This window comes from Otolemur garnettii, unplaced genomic scaffold (assembly GCF_000181295.1).
Source record: "Otolemur garnettii isolate 467f Iridium unplaced genomic scaffold, OtoGar3 scaffold00044, whole genome shotgun sequence".
NCBI classification, from domain to species: domain Eukaryota; kingdom Metazoa; phylum Chordata; class Mammalia; order Primates; family Galagidae; genus Otolemur; species Otolemur garnettii.
In genome coordinates this window covers 4,813,223-4,835,708 of record NW_003852439.1, presented here as the reverse complement: position 1 = coordinate 4,835,708, position 22,486 = coordinate 4,813,223, and the positions used below count along the sequence as shown (strand labels likewise).

The following is a 22,486-nucleotide window of genomic DNA, read 5'->3' as shown; positions in this document are numbered from 1 at the left end:
GCATGTCCTCATGTTGTTAGATACTTTGGGCACGTTTATTTGTTTGGAAGTTAAAGCATCTTTTCCTGTTGTAGGCAAGCACCACAGTGCGTGTAACCAACTCCAATGCCAACGCGGCCAGCCCCCTCATAGTTGCTGGCTACAATGTCTCTGGCTCTGTCCGAAGTGATGGGGAGCCCATGAAAGGGGTGAAGTTTCTTCTCTTTTCTTCTTTAGTAACCAAAGAGGTAAGCAAAGAAAAGTAAAGAAGAGATTGTGTGTGTGTGTGGCAGGGTAAGAGGATGGGGATTTATAGACTAAAATGTACTGTTTAAAATGCAGGTTTAGGTTGATCTGTGTCTTAACATTTAAGAACATTGTGTGTTCTTCTGTTGACTCACAAGGCATTGAATGGAGGCAGTGGCATTTGGTGGAAAGTGTACAGCCTTTGAAATCAAACAGACCCAGTCCAAAGAAATCCCAGTTTCAGACAAATGCCTCTTGCTAGCTGTGTGACCTTGGGCCATTCAGCTCACCTTCCTAAGCCTCTTGTTTCCTTGTCTGGAGAGTGGTGACCCATTGTGGGGAAGGACAGTCATGGGTTTTTTCCCAAGAAGACTGTGCCAGTTTTTAATTTTACAACTTGAATATAAAGATTTTGGTTCCTTCTATCTGGACTAATAGGTCACAGATTTCAGAAATACATATGAAAGGTCTCCCAAAAATGTATATATATTTTAAGAAAGGGGAAAACTATATTAAAATTGTAATACTCAAGTTACATTTGACTTCTACAATTATAAGAGATCCTAGATACAACATACAAGGTAATAAAGTTTATCAGTCTATACTATATCAGAGTTTTAATAGTGTTTTTCCTTTATTAAAATGTGTATATACATTTTGGGGGCACCTGTATATTAGCATACAACTTAAAAAATGTTCCTGTGATGTGGCTATTCGATGGTGATCAGCAAATGTAAATGGAGAACCAAGTCTTTTTTTTTCTCCCTGCAAAGGATGTCCTGGGCTGCAACGTCTCACCAGTGCCTGGGTTCCAGCCCCAGGATGAGAACCTGGTGTATTTATGCTATGTGGTCTCCAAAGAAGATGGCTCCTTCTCCTTCTATTCCTTGCCAAGTGGGGGCTACACAGTGGTGAGTGAAGCACGTTTCCACTCTATTTATGTTTGGGACTCTTGGGACACAGTGAGAGCTTATGCTGCTTGGGTTTTAAAGGAACAGTTGGCCTGCAGTTCCATGAACACTGTTTTAGTAGTTATTATTCTTAAGATGAGACTCTGACTGCCAGTAATAGCTGCAGGAAGCACAGGGCTTTTTCTTTTTAAATTGGTAACAGTTAGGATTAAGGTTTCTTTTGGCCTGTCTTGAACCCCTTTTCACTTGTAGACTATTAGTATTGATGGTTGAATCATGTTATTTGTTCTTAGTAATTAACAGACTCTTCCTTCCAGATTCCTTTCTATAGAGGGGAGAGGATTACCTTTGATGTTGCACCTTCCAGACTTGACTTTACAGTGGAACATGACAGTCTGAAAATCGAGGTAAGGCCTTCCTATCTGTCTTTTGGAGGGACAGGTGTTTGAGTGCCCCTTCCTGGGCATGGTGTTGCAAACATGTTTTTTAAAAAAGTCTTTTATCCAGAAGGGCTGTTGGATTCTAATTTAGCCTGGGATCCACTGGCCAGTGGTTCTCAGCCTTCCTAATGCCACAACCCTTTAATACAGTTCCTGTGGGTCGCGACCCACAGGTTGAGAACTGCTGCTCTAGGCTAAACTAGTGGACTGCCTCACTTCTTTTCCACATAATATCTCTGTATCATGAAGAAGCTGATTCCTAGTTATTTATCTACTTCATTTCAAGGAGATGCAATATTTATTGAGTGCCTTTGACATACATTTCAGATACCATTCCAGGGCTGAGGAAACAGCAGTGACCCAAAGAGGCAAATATTCCTGTTCCCCTGGAACACACCTTGTAATGACAGAAAGGGACAATACATGTGTAGATAAGTGAGTTGGGACGTGTATTAGAAATTCATATGTGTTCTTTAGAAAACTAAAGCAAGAAAGAAGATCTCACAGTTTCAGGGGGAGATCAGGGTTGCAGTGTTAATAAGGTATTCTTGGGAAATCCTCACTGTGCAGGTGACATTTGATCAACAACCTGAAGAGGAAGAATGAGTGGACTGTACTTACCTCCGTGGGAGGAGTGTTTAATATAGCACGGGCGGCATGTGCAAAGATCCTGAGGCAGGGGTGTGCCTGGAAGGTTGGGGCACCCCAGGGAGGCCATGGCTGGAGTAGAGAAAATGAAGAAGGAAGGAAGAGGAAGAGAGAGAGTCAGAGAGAAGAGAGGACAGATTGCACGAGGCCTTGGGGATCACTTTGCCCATAATTCTGGGTGGGAATTGGTGTTACTGAGGGTTCTCAGTAGAGGAAAGTTGTGATCTCTCTATTGGCTGGGTTGAAAAAAGTTTGCAGAGGACCAGCATGGAAGTAGGACCAGTTAAGAAGCTGTGGCAGTAACCAGGTAGAAGCTGATGGAGCTTGGGACTGTGGTGATAGGAATGGGCAATGTGATATGTGGCCCGTTAAACTCCCTAGACCCTGAAATGGATGGTGATGCAGTTTATATCCTATTTATGTTTTCTTTAATTACAGAGGCAGGAAACGGTTACTGTAGAAAATTGGCCAGATAAAGTAAATCCCAAAAGAAAATAACAGTCTTTCCCACATGGACCGCCTAGTGTTAGAGTTATTGAAAAAATTATATTTTAATCGTTTTCTTTTAATGTTCATTTGGAATTACTGTGTTAAAATAGCTTAAACTGGTAGGAGATAGCTGTGAGGTCACAAGCACAGTGGGCTGCTGACTCTGCTTTTTAAAATTCAGTAAAGCCTTGACTATTCTGTGCACTGGAGGGGGAGAGAAGAGCGAGAATATGAAGTCTTTCTTTGCTCCAAAGGTTTACAGAGAAGGATGTTACCAGATCTCCACCAAATATAAATTTTTAAAGAGATAAATGTATTTTAGGGAGTAAAGGCCTGTAAATTCTATGAAGTTAGGAATTATTAGTAACTTTTCCTCTGCTGTTTTCTTAACGTATGAATTAGTGCATGGGATGTAATAGGTGACTAGTAAAAATATTTGTTGAGTGCATATATGAATGAAGAAGTGGGTAAATGGGTTGGATGAACCCTATCTGTTTGGAAGGCTCAGGAAAGGCTACCTGAATAAAAAGGGAGTCATGTGATTTTTTTAAAGTTCTGTCTTAAATGCTGTTGCGTGTATTCATTTATTCATTTGGGAGTCATTTATTAACTGTCTGCTATATACTGGGTAACTAAGATGGAAAAGGTCTCAATCTGTATGAAGCTTCCATTCTAGTGGGAGACAGACAACTCTAAGAAATCAAAGAAGCCAGCACTTCGGGAAGCGAGGCAGGAGGATGCCTTGAGGCTAGGAATTGAGACCAGCCTGAGCAACATAGTGAGACCCTGTGTGTACAAAAAATGAAGAAAATTAGCAGGGTCTGATGGTGTGGGCCTTAGTCCCAGCTACATGGGAGGCTGAGTCAGGAGAATCACTTGAGAACAAGAATTTGAGGTTCCTGTGAGCTATGATGATACCGCTGCACTCCAGCCTAGGCAACAGAGTGAGACTATGTCTAAAATAAACACAGCATAGCAAGACTCTGTCTAAACTAATGAATGAATGGAGGAAGGAATTCAAACATTTCAGATATTGGTAAGTTTGATAAAGATATTAAAATTGGCTAGATGTGGTGAACTTGATCTAGGTAGCTGGAACTCAGCAACTACAGAGAAAACACAGGTGTGCTCACAAGCGAGTAGGACACAGTGGACAAATCACAGGCTTGTGTGGTGGGTATAGCGACGGGGCTTGCAAGTGGTGTCCATGCAGTGTTTGTAAGGACCTGAGCTCAGGCAGTGGTGGAGAGATGGAGGAGGGGCACATGAGACCTTGCAGGGGTGGAATCCACAGGGCTGATCTGTGCTGGAGGTGCAGGGAGTGGGATCCAAGATGATGCTGGACTTTGCACTTAGGAGACTGGAGGAAGGTGTGATTCACCAAAATGGGGACCTCTGGAGTGTAGGGAGGCCAGAAGTGGGGTAGGCTGGGAAGACTTTCACAAGACTAAGTTGGTGACCTTTAACTTGATCTTTTTTATCCCACTGTTTGACAGACAGCAGCATGCTGGGAATACAACAGAGAAGATAGACTCAGGGAAAGTGAGAGGGCCCCGCTGTGGTCCACGGGACTGGGAGACTGGGAGGCAGGTGGACATAAGTGACAGCGTGCACAGCTGGAGTTTTTGTCGCCCTAACATACAGACACCTTCTTCTTGTTCTTCATTTTCTAGCCCATGTTCCACGTCATGGGGTTCTCTGTCACTGGAAGGGTTTTGAATGGACCTGAAGGAGAAGGTGTCCCGGAGGCAGTGGTCACTTTGAATAACCAAATCAAAGGTGGGCAGACACTTTTGCCCTGTAACTGGTGGCCAGTGCTCTTTCTGGATCATAGAGAAATGGAAAGAAACCAAATCTTAATGACTATATGAAAACATGCTGTTTTTTTATCTTGTGTATATGTAAGGATATGCAGGTGTTTGGGGCTGATTTTCTGTTTGCATGTTTTGATTTTATAGTCAGAACAAAAGCTGATGGCTCATTCCGCCTGGAGAACATAACAACTGGGACATACACTATCCATGCCCAGAAAGAGCACCTCTACTTTGAGACGGTCACAATCAAAATTGCACCTAACACCCCTCAGCTGGCTGACATTATTGCAACAGGGTAAGTTTATTCTGTGTGGACTTGGCAGCACCAGGGTTTACGTTTGCAGCCAGTGGAGAACAAAATTACTGGCAACCTAAGTGTGTGTTTCTGCTGAGTATCCACATCCAGTCTTGGGTACCTGTTGAGGAATTCAGGCTGGGTTCTCTACAAAGATTGGTGCTACATCTTATAAACTGAAGGTGCTTACAAGTTGGATACTTAAAAGAAAATTCTCTTGCTTCAAAGTTAACAATGGTTTATTAAATTATAGAAAGGCCTTTGTGTCTGACTATATCCACCAGACTTTTTTTGGCTCAATCTTTGAGGACTTTGGAAGATGGTGTAGTTGGTTGTGAGTTTGTCGAAGGTGCTTCAGTTCATTGACCTCGTTCTCCCTGCTTTGTAGTTACTAGTTATTGATGATAAGTCTAGGAGGGAGCATCCTGTAGTTGAATTTCTGTAGATGGTGTAGCACAGAGAACTCAGGCCTTGGCATCAGATCTTGGATCGTTTTCTCAATCTGTGTGTAGCCTACAGAATGGAGATGCTGCCATCTTGCTTTTAGACAGCAACAGGTGCTTACAAAATGGTTATCGTTGATAGACAGTGCAGAGTGTCTGGGAGACAGGCACTGTGACCAGAGACTGGTCTCAAAGCAGCATGGTGTGGATGGGAGCATGAAGCTTGGTGCTGCCAGAGCAGAACGTGCTGGGCAGGTGAAGCAATAGTGGAAGGGGCAGATCTCAGAGCACTGCCTCGCAGTCCATCACACATAGGGGCTTTCTCCTCTAGGGGCCAAGGGGCCAGGAACGGTTTGGAGCATTGAAGGAACATGGTTTGATCTTTGTTTTCAGTAGAGCATTCAGAAGGCACAGAGGAGGGTAGCATTTGAAGGGGATAGAGGTAGGACACTGGATGTTTAAAAACAGAGTCAATGAAGGCTTGCCTTATAGGGAAGTCAAGGACAGATTGGCAAGATATTTAGGGGTGCCCAGCTTGTGAGCTGGGATGGCTGCTCAGGGAAAGAAGAGCCAAGTGAGGTGATGAGGGTTCAGTCTTGGCTGCTTGGGTCCATAGGGCCACTAGGTGGAGCTCTCCAGCAGGTGCTTGCACAGATTGTAACTGAGGATTTGGCTGTAGGTGGCAGCCAGAGCCCTGAATATGTACAAACAAGTAGAATTAGAAGATGGGAGGCCAAAAATGGAATGCCAGTGTTTATAGGGTAGCCTATAGAAGGCTCAGGGTGGCTCAGCTCATAGGAACTCAAAGTAAGTTTCAGGTACAAGGTGTCCCAGACAAGAAGGTCCAGGGAGCTGAGCCCTGGAAAACAGTTCACTGGCTTGGTCCCTTTGGAGGCCAGATGACCCTGTTCTGTAGCCAGGTGTGGGTCAAGGTCAGGGGGTTTGGTGGTGAGTGGGAGATAAGAACACAAACCACCCTCGGGAACTAATTCTTGGGTGTGAGCCCTTCCTGTCTCCTCTCATAAACTTTTTAGCGGCTGCTCTGGGTGTGGCACTGTGAGAAGGGCTAGGTATATAATAATTAGTCAAACTAACATCCCTTAGATGTAGCTTTCATTCTGCTGGGGGACAGAGTTAAGACAAGTACATTTGTGATTATAGATTGTGGTAGGTATTGTGCAGGGAAGAGACCAGGGCAGTAGGAGAAGACCTAACTTAGACTGGGAGCCCTGGAAGGTGCTTCGGGTTGCTGTGACCTAGGGGAAGACTGAGAGTTGCTCAGTAAAGACCATCCTGCGTGGGGGAGCAGCAGCTCAGAGGTCTGGAGAAGACAGGAAGGCTCCAGAAAGGCAGTCTGGAGTTGGTTGGTGAGGTCAGAGAACTCTGGGGCCTCTACCTTACTATGGGCATGGGCTTTGATCCCTGAATGCAGTGGAAATTTCTTAAAAGAGTTGTTAGCAAGAGTGATATAGATCATGACATTTTAAAATAAGGTTTTTTTTTTCCTTCTTTCTGGCCATTGTGTGGAGTGTGGATTGGAGAAAAGCAGAGTGTGAATAGAGGGATGACATAGGAGGCAGCTGCAGTTGTCTGGAGCCGATGTGGTGGTGGCGGGACCAGGGTGCTACCAGAGGAGTGGGGAGGGCGTCGGCAGAGGGTAGGTCCTACAGAGAGAGCACCAGCAGGCCCGTTCTGTGGGAGTCCCAGGTTTCTTATTTGAGCCTCTGGATGGGTAGAGGAGGTGCTGTTCACAGAGATGGAGGAAATGTATTTACATTCTTCCGCAAAGTAGAACGTTTGGATGAAGGAGAGAAAATTAACGTTTGTTGAGCATCTTTGGAAAACCTCATCATTTTTCATTTGGGCCACAAAGCACTTTTATCTCTTTAACACACTCATGTTTCTTACGTTGTGATTAAAAAAAATTCACCCCATTTGTTTTTTTTTTTTTTTGAGACAGAGCATCAAGCTATCCCCCTGGGTAGAGTGCCATGGCATCACAGCTCACAGCAACCTCCAACTCCTGGGCTCAAGCGAGTCGCCTGCCTCAGCCTCCTAAGTAGCTGGGACTACAGGCGCCCGCCACAACGCCCGACCATTTTTTTGGTTGCAGCCATCATTGTTGTTTGGCGGGCCAGGGCTGGGGATTCGAACCCGCCACCTTAGGTGTATGTGGCTGGCGCCTTAGCCGCTTGAGCCACAGGCGCCGAGCCACCCCATTTGTTTAAAAAACACACTCGCTGAGTTCTGTCTAAATAACTATAAGAATAGAATTATCTAGGGTATTTGGCGGGATCTCACCTAATGTGCACAATGCAAGGGTACATTTCAAAATAACTAGGAGTATTATAAATGTCTCACCACAAAAATAAGTGAGGGATGGTTATGTTAATTAGTTGGATTTAAGCATTCCACGTTGTATATCAAACCATTATATCGTACCCCATAAATGTATACAGTTATGATTTAATAAAAATCAAAAAAGAAGAATATAATAATTAAAGAAATACCCTTGTGACTAAAGAAAGGCAGAGGAGGATAATATTAATATTAAAGGAAAATTTATTACCAAAAAAAATAGAATTCCCTCCATAAACCCCAAGATTACCAGTTTCTATCCATAAATACACGAAACTGTACTGAAATATGAAATAATCTGTTGACACAAGCCAATTTTTAAGAGCTTTAGTATACCCAAGCCTTCTTCTACCAACCCTATATTTATTTTTCCAAACTAAACCAGTATATGTTTAAGGTTTGAGTTAACTGGGCACTTCACTTTTGTTGAGAATATGAGCTAAAACACGTTTTGTAGTTTAAATATTTACCATTTAAAGAGGCTAAGAGCTTCACCTGGGGGCATGTTCCCTGACAGATTCACAAATGAAGAGAACATGAAAGGTCCTTAGAAATAATTCCATTAATAATTAATTGCTTCCTATCCTTGTATTCTGAAAGTACATGGTAGGGGACTATGAGAACCAAAATGCGTACCTTTTAGTTTAGATCAGAGCTTGGCACACTGTTTCTGTAGAGAGCCGGAGAATATTTCACGCTTTGTGGGCTAACTGTCTCTAGGATGAAAGCCACCGTAGACAACAGATAAATGAATGGAGGCTGTGTTCCAATAAAGTTTTGGACACTGAAATTTGCCTTTCATATGAATTTTAATTTTAATTTAATTTAATTTAATTTTTTGAGACAGAGTCTCACTTGGTCACCCTTGGTAGAGTGCTGTGGTGTCATATTAGCTCATAGCAACTTCAAACTCTTGGGTTCTAGTGATCCTCTTGCCTTAGTCTCCAAGCAGCTGGGACTATAGGCGCCGGCCCCAACACTCAGGTGTTTTTTAGAGATAGGGTCTCACTCTGGCTCAGGCTGGTCTAGAACCTGAGAGCTCAGGCAGTCCACCTGCCTTGGCCTTCCAAGTGCTGGGATTACTGGCGTGAGCCACCGTGCCTGGCCCTCATATGATTTTTATATGTCACAAAATGTACCTTAAAATTTTTTTTCCTTTTAACCATTTGAGAGTGTGAAAACCATTCTTAGCTTTTGGCCCATACACAACAGCCTTATGGCTGGCCTATGTCTGCAGTTTGTTGACCGCTACTCTAGATCCAAGCTTCTATGGCCTTGTAGTCACTTCACTCTAAAGAAGTGGCTGTGTTTCAGACACATACACAATCTTCCACCGTTCGTTTTCTTTCTACTATTTTTTATTTGAGCAGAGTGGTTGTTCCAAAATGTAGTGTGTCTTGTAATTGTCAGAATCCAACCTTTCTTTCTACTGATTTGTATCTAAAAGGATTCTTTAAGATGAGGAAATATAACCTTTAGTCAGTTGAAGAAACACTCCTGGCTTCCCACTGCGATGTATTGTTACACTTTAACACAACATCTGACTGAAGTATGAAGGCCCTCTCTCCAAGGCTGACGGTCTTTGGAGATGTGCCTTTCCTGTGTTTCTCACGGGATGCTTTGCAGCGTCTTGCTGCTCATTTAGAATCTCAGATCAGAGTCATTACCTTAATAGCGCTTTTCAGTTATAAGTTGCATTTGTGGCTCCTAGCTCCCAAGGGGTTCCATTTTAGCTTTGCATTTTTTAACTTAATTACCTTTTCTATTCCACTCTCTTACTTTGCTTTTATCCATGCATTCTATGTAATCACAGGCGAGGCCGAGGGAAGACGTCTTTGATAACCCTGCCTTGTTTTATGGCCTGGTTAATGACAGCTTCTTAGGCAACTCACAGCCTTGCTTTTAAGGGCTAGCTCACATTTCCAGTCCAAAGCCGCTCCATCAGCAATGATCCACTTACCTGAAATATTTTTATTATCTGCAGATTTTCTGAAAATTGCTTCTGCAGTGGGGGATTTTCAGCTGTCACCTAGAACACACACATAGCCCCACCACGGGCCTCTGCAGAAAGAGGTCTTCCCTTCTGGGGTTTTTCTTTAAAACCAGACTCATTTAGACTGCATTAAGATTAAACCAGTCTTAGGAACAGGGCTGGAAGAAGGCTCCATCGTTTGGGGTTGAGAAGAGCCTTTCCTGTTATAATTGAGTTGTCTTTTTGCAGGTTCAGTGTCTGTGGTCAGATATCAATCATTCGCTTCCCTGACACCGTCAAGCAGATGAGTAAATACAAAGTTGTCCTGTCATCTCAAGACAAGGACAAGTCTTTGGTCACGGTGGAGACGGATGCTCATGGATCATTTTGTTTTAAAGCAAAACCGGGGACCTACAAAGTTCAGGTATGATCAGTTTTTTAAAGTTTAAAATATTTGAGAAAAAGCAGTGATTTCTTTTTTAGGAGGTTTATTAGCCAATGTGGGGTTTAGGAAGGAAGATTTGCACGTCACAGTGAGTAGAGCCAGACCGGCATCCAGTTCAGAGATGATGCCATCTGCCTCTCTTTTCCGGTTTATTATGGGTTAGTATCAGGCTTCCCGTCATGCCTCTGCCTCTCGGGGATTCTGCTTGTAGAATATCCATGAGTCTAAGAGGAGATCAAGATGAATTCGCACTTTAATGGCAGCTCAACAATTGCCATGGTGTGTGTCTTCGGGACCCCAGACCAAAGTGGAGCTTCCTATTTCTTGCATCACCCTGCCTTGAAGGCAGCTGGCAGGTACCATGTGATTTATCCATCTGGGCAGGCCAAAAAGTGGGGGCGATCTTGTCCTGTGATCTCACCATAAGGGGAAGGGCCTGAGCACTGCTGGGCCAGTGGACCAGGAGATGAGACAAAACAGAGGTCCATCCATGTGCCTTCAATACAGCGGCCCTGCCCTTGGTGAAAGAGTGTCTTTTTGGGTCATAGTAGCTCCCAATCAGTGGCTGCTGATTTTTTTTTTTCTTTTGTTTATTTATTTACTTTTTTGAGTCAGGATCTTGCTCTGTCCTCCAGAGTAGAGTGCAGTGGCATCATCATAGCTCACTGCAACCTCAAACTCCTTGGCTCAAGTACTTCTCCTGCCTCAATCCCCTAAGTAGCTGGGACTATAGGCATGTGCCACCACACTCAGCTGATTTTTAAAAAAATTTTTGTAGAGATAGGCTCTCACTATGTTGAGATCTGGTCTCAGACTGGTCTCAAACTCCTGGCCTCAGGGCATCTTCCTGCCTCAGGAAGATCACTGGGCTACCATGCCCAGTCCTCCTTTCAGCCGAAGAACATTAACACAAGGAATGGGGCTGAGAAGCTACCCTGCCCTCTGAGACCATGCTTTCCTCTAGGACGGAGTGGGATCTCTCCCTCTGGGAAAACAGGGTAGGACGTAGCGTTCTGTCTGCTTCCATCAAACAGTGTGGCGTGTGGGTTGACAGTTACTTTTATGAGAGTAGCCAGCTTCTTGCAAAGGTGGCCATGTTGAGAAGCCTTGAGAAGCCCTCTAGGAAGCCCTTTTCCAGGGAAGGGCAATGCAAATGTCACTAGGAAATAAAATAGGTGACCTCCTCTCCCATCCCTCTTTTTAGCCTGGGAAAGAAAAAGAAGAAAAAGATGACTTAATTCCACCAAGGAGTTATCCAGGTAGTGTCAGCAGGTTCATAGCTTGTGTTATAAGCGACATAAAGGCAGGAAAAGGGACGGGGATTTAGTACAGTTCCAGCCAGTGTTTAGGAGGTGCATGCCAGCATGCGTGCCCCTGTGGGCATTACGCTGGCTACACTTCTGTGCACACCCATGGGAATCATATTTTAAGGCTAATTGTTTATTTCTTAATAGAAATGTGGTTGCTTCCTACAAGTTATTCATGGATTTGTTGTGATTATAAAACAAGACCTGGGAATGAACGTTTGTCCTTCAAAATCTATTTAGTTTTGGACTCAGACGAATCAGATGCTCAAGGAGGGGCAACCCTGTGCAGCCTCTAACATGCCTTGCACATGTTTCTGCAGGTGATGGTTCCAGAGGCAGAGACCAGAGCAGGGCTGACACTGAAACCCCAGATGTTTCCTCTTACTGTGACCGACAAGCCTGTGATGGATGTGGCCTTTGTACAGTTTTTGGCATCAGTTTCTGGGAAAGTCTCTTGTTTGGGTAAGATGTCACTTGGAAGCAAGAACAGATAGTTTCAAAGAAGAAGGCAGTTAGGGATGGGATTTGGGTGAACCTTTCCTCATGGGGTAGGGTTAACGATGACTGCAGACCTTCTTCCGGGGAGTGGATTTGTAGTCTATATGGTACATAGCTTTTTATGAATGGAGGTCAGAAGAGTTACCAGAAACGTTTTCTTGGCGTTTTTCTGTTTTGGCTCCTGAAGGAGCACACAGAATGTTTTTCCTCCTCTTGTGAAAGGAATATGGAATCAGGCCTAGGTGTCAGTCCTAGCTCTGTGTCTTACCAGCTGTTACACTGTATGCATTTTTCATGTCCAGCCTCAGTTTTTTGTCTGTAAACTGAGAACACTCCCCATCTTGAGCTAAGAGCATTTTAGACTCTGGAATCAAACTATACTGCTTGGCCCCGACCTGTATGATTTGGGGCACGTTACCCAACTTCTCTGTGCTTTTAAGTCCCTTGTTTGTAATATGAAGTCTGACAATTAAGTTTGCAAACTCATCCCAGAAAAAGTGCTACAGATCTCCTTGCTGAATGCCACCACAGTCACCTCTGAAGTGCTCCCCGGGGAAGCTGTGCACTGATGCCAGTGCCTCGTCCACCCTTCAAAGCAGTTTTGGAACTCTTTATCTGGAATGGCCCTCAGAGCTGTTGTATTACCCTTGAGGTCCTGAATATCATCAAAATATCTCCTTTCAATATTTCTTTTATCTTTAGGTAAAGAAAAAAGTCACTGAGGGCCAGATCACATGAGTAGGGAAGGTGTTCCAATTTTCCAGTACAGTTATGTGTTTACTGGCTAAAAACTCCCTCACAGACAGTGACCTGTGAGCTGGTGCATTGTTGTGAGAGCCACACCTTTCTCATGCCAAGATTTTAAGTTAATATTTTCCTAAGTGTTTCTCTATTGATGTTTACTTGGTCTGCTGTGCTTCTCACAGTCAGCTGATTTTCACTCACAACTCAAGGAATTTTTTGCAATGTTTTTTGTCAGTTCCTGGCTGCTCTGGCCTCTCTTCTTCAGTGACACTTTCCCTCCCCTCAGAAAAAATGGTCAATCCATTTGTACACTGCTATTTTCTTTATGGCATTATCCCCATAAACTTGGACAAACATGTCCCTGATTTCACTTCCACTTTTGCTAAATTCAACAAGAAGTGTAGCGTTTGTTCGTTGTTGTAATTCAAGACCTGCATTCTTGTAAGGGCACACAAAAACATACAGCAATGATAAACGCCACTCAGCAAGATGCCACCACATGTTAACATGAATACAGCTGTGAGACATGATATACCAAGGTTATGAAACATTACCTAGCTGTTTGTATAGTGCTGCCAGCTTAATTTGCAAGTTTGTGAACTTGATTGTCAGACCTTCTATGCAGATAGGAATAATTCCTGCCCCGTGGAATTGTGAGGATCAAATGAGTTAGTGAATCTTTAGCCTTTAGAACAGTACATGGAACCCAGGAAGAGCCGTATAAGTCTTTGCTCTTATTAGTGATATTATTATTGTCATAAAGACTCTGGTTCTCTGCCTGGTATAAAATGGGCATGCAGTAACTGTTCCATCACCTTTTCTCTCTTTCTGTCTGGCTCCTGTTGTTTCTCCATAAATGTTATTTCTCTGTTTCATTTGCCACATTCCCTTTTGTCTAGTGCAGCCAGGAGTGTTCCATAAATGATGGGATTGCTTTCACTATCAGGGCTTTCATTGTTTGCTACCGATGACCTGACACTCCTTGGCATTGAGTGGCTACACATTTGCTTTAAAGAAGCCCTCCTGGCACTGCCTGCCAGGAGCTCAGCAGCAGTAGCAGGCCGCTCACAGAGGCTGAGGATTCCCATGTGCACCTGTGGTTTGTGAAGGCAGTCACATGGGGCTCTCCTCTCTTTCCTCCGCAGACACCTGTGGTGACCTGCTGGTGACTCTGCAGTCCCTGAGCCGCCAGGGTGAGAAGCGCAGCCTCCAGCTCTCAGGCAAGGCCAACTCCATGACTTTCACGTTTGACAGTGTGCTCCCTGGAAAATACAAAAGTAAGAACTACACGCAGCATTTCGTGGTCCTCACACACTTGCCGTCTTTGTAAACTTTCTAAAACCCAGTCTCCAATTGTGTCACGAGCTGATGCCTTTCTTTAAGTCTTTGTGCACTGACCTTGACTGTGCCTTGTTTAGAGTTGGGCAATGATGACAAGTCCAGGCGCTGTGAACTCACTGTCACTTGTCAGGGTGACCCACAGGTGGCTTCTGTTTTGGCAAGGCTCTCTGATTCTCACCCTTTCACTTCTTAGTGCTAGAAAAAATGTGATATAATTCCACTGATGTGTTCTGCCACTTAGCACCAGTGTAACCATGGCAAGTTACTTGTTATTCTGAGACTCCATTTTCTCATCTGTAAAGTATGTGTAATAGGTTCTTTCTGCAGAATGTAAACTAAATGAAATAAGGTTGTGAAGCCCCTTGCACAATGTCTGGTGAGTAGCAGGCGCTGGCAAACATGAGTTGCTTTGCCCCTTTCCCGTCTCGAGAAGCCATGTCCTGTTTGTATTTCTGCTTTTTCAAAAATGAGCTTGGAGCTGCTGGCAGTGAATTATCTTTTAAAATAGACTGCTTTTTCTCAAGAATTTTATTTTCTGTTACATCAGGGGTTGGCAAACTACAGCCCAAGGGCTGACTGCCTGTTTTCATAAATAAAGTTTCCTTAGCACACAGCCGTGACCATTTGTTTGTGTGTCATCTGTGGCTGTGTGCGCTGCAGTGGCAGAATCAAATAGTCAAATGGTCAACACCTACAAAGTGTGCGGTCTGGGAGAACTTGGCTGGGCTCCTGAAGACCTTAATTGCAGCCTGATCTTTTAGGCCCAGGTAGATTTCCTTCTTGGTGATATAAAGGCCATTGGTTCCAAGTTTCTTTAGCAGTCATTTGCTCCAGCATTACTAGATATAAATATAACACACACACACACTTAAGTGTATATATGTTTATATCTGTGTGTCTGCATATACACATTTTTTAAAATTAGGGAATTTATTAGAATTTCTCTAGTGGCATGCTTGTGCCCACCTGTCCCCTCTGTGGCGTTTGCTTTTGCAGTAAGCATCGTACATGAGGACTGGTGCTGGAAGAACAAGAGTCTGGAGGTGGAGGTTCTGGAAGACGATGTGTCAGCGGTTGAATTTAGGCAGACGGGCTACATGCTGAGATGCTCGCTTTCTCACGCCATCACTCTGGTATGCATGGCTTGTGAAGAGCCTCTTGTTTGAAAGCACACTTGCCTTGTAGAGATCAAGAAAGTTTAGCATGTCAGGAATGTCAAGCTTCACCATAGTCAAGCCAGATTTCCTTTTCTGCCATTTGACTTGCCCATCTGTTAGGGAAGGCGTAATCAGCATTTCAGATTCCTTAGTGGAAAGACTGAGGTTTCTTTGTCTTGGCCTCACATTTAATCTGACTGGTGTTTTGGGGAGGCCGTGGATATAGTGCAAAGCCTGGTGGTTTTATAGCTTTGGGCACATTTGTTCACTGCTTCTCAGTGTTAGGTTTTTTCTAAAATTGGGATCATAATACCTACTTCTCAGGGATATAGGGAAGCTTCTGTGAACCTCTTAGGTACTCAGCACACCTGTGATCCAGGCACTCTGGGAGGCTGAGGCAGGACGATTGCTTGAGGCCAGGAGTTTGAGACCAGCCTGGGTAACAATAGTAAGAACTAATCTGTACAAAAAAATTAAAAACAAAGGTTTCTTGGTGTACACTGCTGCTATTTATTAGGAAGTGCTGCCGAGCGAGTTTCTCCAGTATTTTTATTCCAGTACAGAGGACAGAGCTGTTAAATAGGACCGTAGTCTCTTGTTGTCAGCTGCAGTCTCTGTGGCCTGAAAGGCAGTGTATCATGTGGGTTTCAGGAACACCCCTGTAAGGCCATTTGTGAATTCTCTCTAACGTTTTGATGTCCGGATTGGCAAATGTTCTCAGTAGAGAACTGAGGCAAATGGCGGTCAAGTACTGCTTATGTTCATCACTGGAGGAATTGAAGCTGGTATTTCAAATGCCAGCTTAGTGCCCTGACTGCTTAACTACAAATGCGCAATAAACTGTCTTGTTATAGCAGGTGTGTTAATTAATGTCTAATTGAGAATAAGAGGTAGACATTTGGGAAACCCATTTCCTTCTGGCAGTGGATTTTGGTTTCCCTTAGAGTAAGATCTTTATTTTGGGTGGGTTCCCTGAAGGCCCTTGCCTGACTCACCTCACCTTACACCACTCTTCCCCCTTGCTCACACTACCCCAGCCACACTGGCCTCTCCAGTTCCACATTAAGCTCATTCTCTCCTCTGGGCCTTTGTGTATGCTCTTCCCAATGTCTAGTAATGCTGTGCCTTCTTCAGAAATGCACGTATTTGGTTTTTTGTTTTTTTTTTCATCATTCAGAAAGCGGCCCCACCTGTTACCTACTCAGGGGAGGGTTGCCCCGGACCAGTGAGCTAAAGAACCCTCTGCAGGGGTCATTCTTTATCTTGCTTCCCTGTTTATTTTCTTCATAGCTCCATTACTCAGGGGCTGAAATTGCTAATCTTTTGGTTGCCTCGCTGGTTTCTGTCTTCCCATATTAGAATGTCAGCCCCCTGAGAACAGGAGCCATGTCAATGCCTCCCAGGGCCCTGCCTTGTGTCTGTCACATAGCAGGTGCTCAATAAATATTAGTTGACTGAATGAAAAAGCATGCGTTTGTTGGAAGTTTTGAAAGGTTTTTAATTTTCTTGTGGCATTCAGCTGCTCAGATGATTAATGGGCAAAACAGATGACTGGCTCGGAAACAGAAATATTATTAATCATCTTGGTGTCTCCATCTTTCCCGGTAAGTCCTTGTATTGGCTTTGGTCCCCTAGGAATTTTATCAGGATGGAAATGGACCTGAGAATGTGGGGATTTATAACCTCTCCAAAGGAGTCAACCGGTTCTGCCTGTCCAAGCCTGGTAAGTTTGGAAGGATTGATATGCCACGAATTAGAAAAATGGAAAGGCCTCGGAGGATGGTTTTACAGGCATTTCCCCCTGCCTTGTATCTATTTGCATCGAGCTATCAATTTTAGTTGTGTTCAGCATATTCTTGTTTTTTTCCTCTGGAGAGAGTGGTGTTGGAAAGTGTTCCTGGTCTTTTGGGTTTGAGATGGGTAGAAACCACTGGGCACTTTTACCTTTAAAAATACTGTACCAGTGACCTCTCTTTATAGTGATCGTTTAAAAAGGGAATTATTTCCACTTTGCTTAAAATCTTTCACTGGCTTCTCTGTCTCTTTTTAATAACTTCATTGAGATAATTCATGTAACCATTGAAACTCACCCCATTCAGATGTGTGATAAAATGACTTTTAGCATATTTACCAAGTTGCACAAATGCTACCATGATCTAGTTTTACAGCCTTTTCCTCGGGCCCCTAAGACCCTTGGTGCCTGTTGGCAGTTATTCCCGGTTCCTGGCCCTAGGCAGCCATCGATCTACATGCTGTGTCTAAGGTTTTCTCTTTCTGGAGATTTCATAGAAATGTCTCACACAATACTGGCATTTTATCTGGCTCCTTTCTTTTAACGTGCTTTGGAGGTCGTGTTCTAGCACATATCAGTAGTGTCTTCCTTTATGTTGCTGGGTAGTAGTGCATCCTGTGGATACATGGCATTTGTGTACACATTTACCAGTGGTGGATATTTGGGTCGTTTCCAGTTTCTGCTGTTCTGAGTGTTGCTATGAACATTCTCCTACAAATCTTTATGTCCACGTAGCATCATATCTTTGTTTAGATACCTAGGAATGGAATTGCTGGGTTATGGCCCATTTACGTTTACTTTGTTAAGACACTGCCTAATTGTTTTCCAAAGAGGCTGTACCGTTTCATATTCCTACCAGCAACGCACTAGAGTTCCTGTGTCTCCACATCCTTGTCAACATTTGTTATTGTTTGTCTTTTGATTATAGCCATCCTGGTAGATGTGCCGAGGCATCTCACGGTGGTTTCATTTTGCATTTTCCTAATGAATAATTCAGCAGCTCTTTTTGGTTCCCAAGATAAAATACAAACTCTTGAACCTGACTTTGAGCGCCTGGGCAACCTAGCCCTGTCTGCCACTCTCTACCCTGGCCACTCTGTCCTGTGTTCAGTTAGGATGCCTTTGTCTGCATGTAACCAAATCTATCCAACAGTGCCATCAATAAGTTGGGGTTGGTTTGGCTCAGTAAAGACCTTGGCCAGCATGTGGTTGCTAGCATGCGTGTTTTTGTGATTCTTTAGGCCTTTCCCTTGTATTTTTTGCCTTCTATTTTCTAGATGGCTACAGTTACCTCAGAAAACTTGATACGTTTAAGGTGGGAAGATAAGGAGGGGGTGGGGCAAACATTTTCCCAGGCCCACTCTGGGAAGCTGCCTTTTCATATTACTGTCCAGAGCCCTGTCACATCGTCCCTTCTAGCTGCAAGGGAGGCTCGGACACTTGGATATGTTGCCCAAGGCTGGGTACATGGCCACCCTCAATGTCACCAAAGTCTGTTCACCAGGTGGGAAGGACGGCTGTTGAGGAAACAGCTAGTCAGCCTGTGATGCAGGTGCGAGCCTCTGCCCAAGTGTCCCCACTCTCCTTGCCCCTTCCCACCTCACTCGGTCCTTTCTTACCCGTCACTTCTCGGTTGTGTATTACTTTCTGGGGGAGGATGGCCCCAGGGTCACTCCATCCTCCTGCTCTCAGCACTTAGTCCTGTTCCCTTCTTGCAGGTGCCATAGTTGGCAGCACCAGCCTATGCCCTGAAGGCAGGGACCACAGCTGTCTCTCTCCGCCCCCAGCCCCACCCTAGCAGATGATGAAATGTGCCCCCAATGTGAGCGTTGTCCTATGTAGGCTCATGGCGTAAAACTGTTTTCTGCAATTGTTTCATAATTCTTTGGGGCTTCTCTTACTCCCTGCCTCTGTGAAATCGCATTTATAGGCAGGGGCCAGGCTGCGGTTGTCTTTGGATCTTTAGCAGAATTGTGTAAGTAGAAAATCATTCTTGGTCTCGTTTGCGGTGGAAATGTACTTGCTGTTCTTTCTTGTGCTTGCGTCTGTTAGCTTGGTCTGTGCCAGTGTGACTATCACAAGTTGTTAAATTATGGAAAATGAGGACCCTGCGCCTATGAGTGGGCTGTTAAGTGGATTGGGTCACTGGTAGGAAGCTGTCATAGGCAGCGGCAGAGATGCCTGCCTGCTATTTCTGATCTCATTTTTGCAGATTTGTAATAAGTTTGAGTTTTCAAATGAAAGGAGCTGCCTTTGGATTTCAAATATTGGAATCGCTTAGCATAATGGGTGCCATTCTCTGAAAATTACTTTTGATTTCCTGTGTGTAGGTGTGTACAAAGTGACCCCTCGCTCCTGCCACCGGTTTGAGCAAGCGTTCTACACCTATGACACGTAAGCTGGATGGTGAATGTCTTGTGGTGTTTGTGTACGTTCTGTGGAGAACAGCCAGTGTGCTTCTCTTCAGTTATTTGGAGAACAAAAGGAACTTTTCCATTTTTTCCTGGAAGAGGCGAGGTGAAGCATTAAAACGATTCTAGATTAGGATTTTAAGATACTTGGATAAGTTACTGAGGAACTGGAGATAGGCTTCCTTTCCCAAGAAGACTTTAAACCCAGGACATAAGCTGTGTGTTTGAAGTAGCTTAAATATAATCTTTGTCAAATCTCCCAGCACTAACTGATAGGAATCTCTCAAGCTCAAGTCTGCGATTTTTATAGTTTTACAAATGTTTGTGAGTTTCTTTGGGAATTGAAAGTGTAAAATTTTGGAGTGCAGAATTAGTTTTTAATTTTAAAATGAAATTAAATTTTTCAAATACTTGTGCACATCTGCAGAGTTACTTGATTCTAGACAAAGCAATTTCATGTTGTGTATTTCAGGGTTGGGAAGGGTGTTGTGGGTGATCCTTTGAGAATGACTCAGTAGCATTGCTAGTGTTCTCTTTCCACTTCTTTGATTTATAGGTCTTCACCCAGTATCTTGACATTGACAGCCATTCGCCACCATGTCCTTGGAACTATCACCACTGACAAAATGATGGATGTCACCGTGACTATCAAGTAAGACGAGTGTTCCTCGGTGGACTGAGGTGGGGGATGAATGAGGCCTAGGGAGTCTCTAAGAGACTCTCTGAAAATTATTTTTGACTTCTTATCTCTAGGTGTATATACAAATGGCCTTCCCTCTCTTATGTGACATAGCCATAAATTCACAACAGCCTTGATCCTTTTCTTTTATGATTCAAGAAATACCCGTGAGTGAGGAAGAGCCTTGCGACAGCTTGTTTCAGTGTCTGAAATTTCTGTTTGAACTCTTTATATTTCTTGTCTTTGCTAAGGAAAAAAAAATCTCTGGGGTTCGTTCATTTTATTTCAAGAGTTTTAGCAAATTCAAAAACATTACCTGTTTTTCTTGAGACCTTTTCTTGAAGGCTTAGGAAATAGAAATACACGTGGTAAAGGAAGGGCCGTGAGAGAAACAGTGTTTGAAAGGCAGCCGCTCCCTGAGGGTCACATTCATGTAGGGTCGTCTCTGAGAGGAAATTTGGGAATGTGGTGAAGCTCATCTGACACCCTAATTTTCTCGCTTGAGAGATGGAAGAATTTTGGCAATGTGGTCATCTTTGTCAAGTAATGTGGAAATCTGAGTCACTTTGTCCCTGTTTACTATGGTCGAAGTTACCTTTTCAACGGTGTTTCCGTCCTTCTGTCCACCACCTGGCCATCCATCCATCATCGGGACAGAAGAGATGAGATCTGCAGTGTTGAGGCTCTGGGCTTATTAGCTTGCAGCCTCAGCCTGCCTGGAATTTGTAGTCTGACGGGTGAGGTGGACAGTGGTCAGAATCACGTGCAGAGCTATAAAATGACAATTGTGCCATTGAGCTTGACCTTGGGGGCTAAAGTAGGCTGTTAGGGGTCAGGCCATGGTAAGGGTCTTTGTCTTTGTTCCCTGGACACCCCTGACATGTTTTAGGTAGAGGGATGACTTTTTGTTTCAGAAAGGTCCCCCTGCCTGCTGTGTGCAGAACAGACAGAAGATGGCCGGGGTGGGGGTTAGTTGAGGCAGGGGGAGGAGGCTTGCAGTGTCCATGGGAGAGGTGATGGGGCTTCAGCCAGACTGACGCTGTCTAGGGTGCAGCGTATAGCTCCGTGTACTGGTGAACTCGGTTGACAAGACAGGGCACTAGACTGACTGCTGGGTCGGGAGGGAGGAGTATTGGGACAGCCCATCTGGTTTCTGGTTGAAGAGACTGGCCTGCTGGAGAGCCAGGTTGTTAGACGGGGAGGGTCTGCTGAGAGTCTGTTGGGGCCCCGTGCGCTGCCTGGTGCTGGCACAGCATCATTTACTGTCAGTGACTGTTCCCTGCTTGGGAAGTATCAGTTACAGATATGCCTAGAGATCCACGTTCTTACTGATAGTGACTCCATATTACTTATTTTCATCTTAAGCTCATTTGTGTAACTACAGAAGGGTTTTTGTATTTTCTGCTAGTGCCGAGGGTGGTATGAAATACACCGTCCGTCCTGCTGGATGCAGCCACCTGGATCCCCACTGTGGTCGTGTCTCACCAGGTCTCAGAGCAGACACTACAGGTCGCCCTCCACACACCTGCTCTGTAGTCTCTCTCCTGATTTAGGAATAGCAGCTCTGTCTTACTCGTACTTCCTGGATCCTTATTCTACCGCGGATCCAACCAATCCCTCAACAGGCCCTTGTTTTTATAATCAAAACACACCCCTAGTGCGGTCTTTGAACACTTTGCCATCAGACTTTGTCTGACCCCTTGTCTCCTGCCTGGGTTGTCACACTAGCTCCCACATGCACCTCTGTTTCAGCTGCTGTGTCAGGGTGATCTCTGTGTGGCAGCCAGGTGATTCTTTGTGGTCAGGGTCATATCATTCTTTGACTTAAAACTCCAGGGGCTTTCCGTTCTCTCGGGATCAAGTCCACGGTCTGACCAAGCCTACAAAGCTCAGTCTGACCCTCCTGCCCCTGGACCTGTCTGACTGATCTGGCTCTTCCGTGGGTTCTTCTGTCCAAGGCCGTGTTGTTCTCCTTGCTGTCCCTGAACATCTGAGTGAACTCTAAGTGGGGACTTTGCACTCTGCATCCCCTCGCAAGAGTCACTCTGCACCCTGAGAGCTGCATGGCACTTTCCTCCTCTCCACACCTTTGCTCCATGTCGCTTATTGGAAAGGCCTTGGCTGACCCGTTAATGTAAAATAGCAGTCCTGGCTACTTCCTCCCACACTGCTTCATTTGTCTTCCTTACACCTGTCATCTGACATTATTTTTCTGATCTGCCCCTTCCTACTAAGATGTGGATTCTGCAGGGGTGGGCAGGACTATTTTGTTCAGGTTGCATGCCTGATGCCCAGAGCAGTGCTTAGTTTTCTAGTGGAGTGTGCTTCTGAGCAGATTGTGTGGAAACTGAGATGGTGGCATGGAGGGAGCTTCATGTCCGTCGTGGAAACAGAGTAGCTTTCATCCAGTCATCACAAAGTCGATACTACTTTATTCCAGCCAAGATGTTCCAGAGACTGCTACCATCACTATGAAGTTCAGTTTTTATTTTTTATTTCTTTTGGAGGCAGAGTCTC

At 44.5% G+C, this 22,486-nt stretch overlaps 1 protein-coding gene across 1 annotated transcript in view; it reads left to right on the top strand.

Annotated features, from left to right (window-relative positions):
- LOC100958389 (nodal modulator 1) overlaps nucleotides 1-22,486 on the top strand; it is a 62,208-nt gene that overhangs the window by 16,725 nt on the left and 22,997 nt on the right. The window contains exons 7-18 of the mRNA XM_003790716.3: nucleotides 75-227; nucleotides 999-1,136; nucleotides 1,454-1,543; nucleotides 4,387-4,492; nucleotides 4,672-4,822; nucleotides 9,845-10,019; nucleotides 11,668-11,809; nucleotides 13,735-13,866; nucleotides 14,927-15,063; nucleotides 16,723-16,810; nucleotides 19,210-19,273; nucleotides 19,847-19,942. Of these exons, the coding sequence (XP_003790764.1) occupies nucleotides 75-227; nucleotides 999-1,136; nucleotides 1,454-1,543; nucleotides 4,387-4,492; nucleotides 4,672-4,822; nucleotides 9,845-10,019; nucleotides 11,668-11,809; nucleotides 13,735-13,866; nucleotides 14,927-15,063; nucleotides 16,723-16,810; nucleotides 19,210-19,273; nucleotides 19,847-19,942 (1,472 nt within the window). The remainder of the gene's footprint in view (nucleotides 1-74; nucleotides 228-998; nucleotides 1,137-1,453; nucleotides 1,544-4,386; nucleotides 4,493-4,671; nucleotides 4,823-9,844; nucleotides 10,020-11,667; nucleotides 11,810-13,734; nucleotides 13,867-14,926; nucleotides 15,064-16,722; nucleotides 16,811-19,209; nucleotides 19,274-19,846; nucleotides 19,943-22,486) is intronic.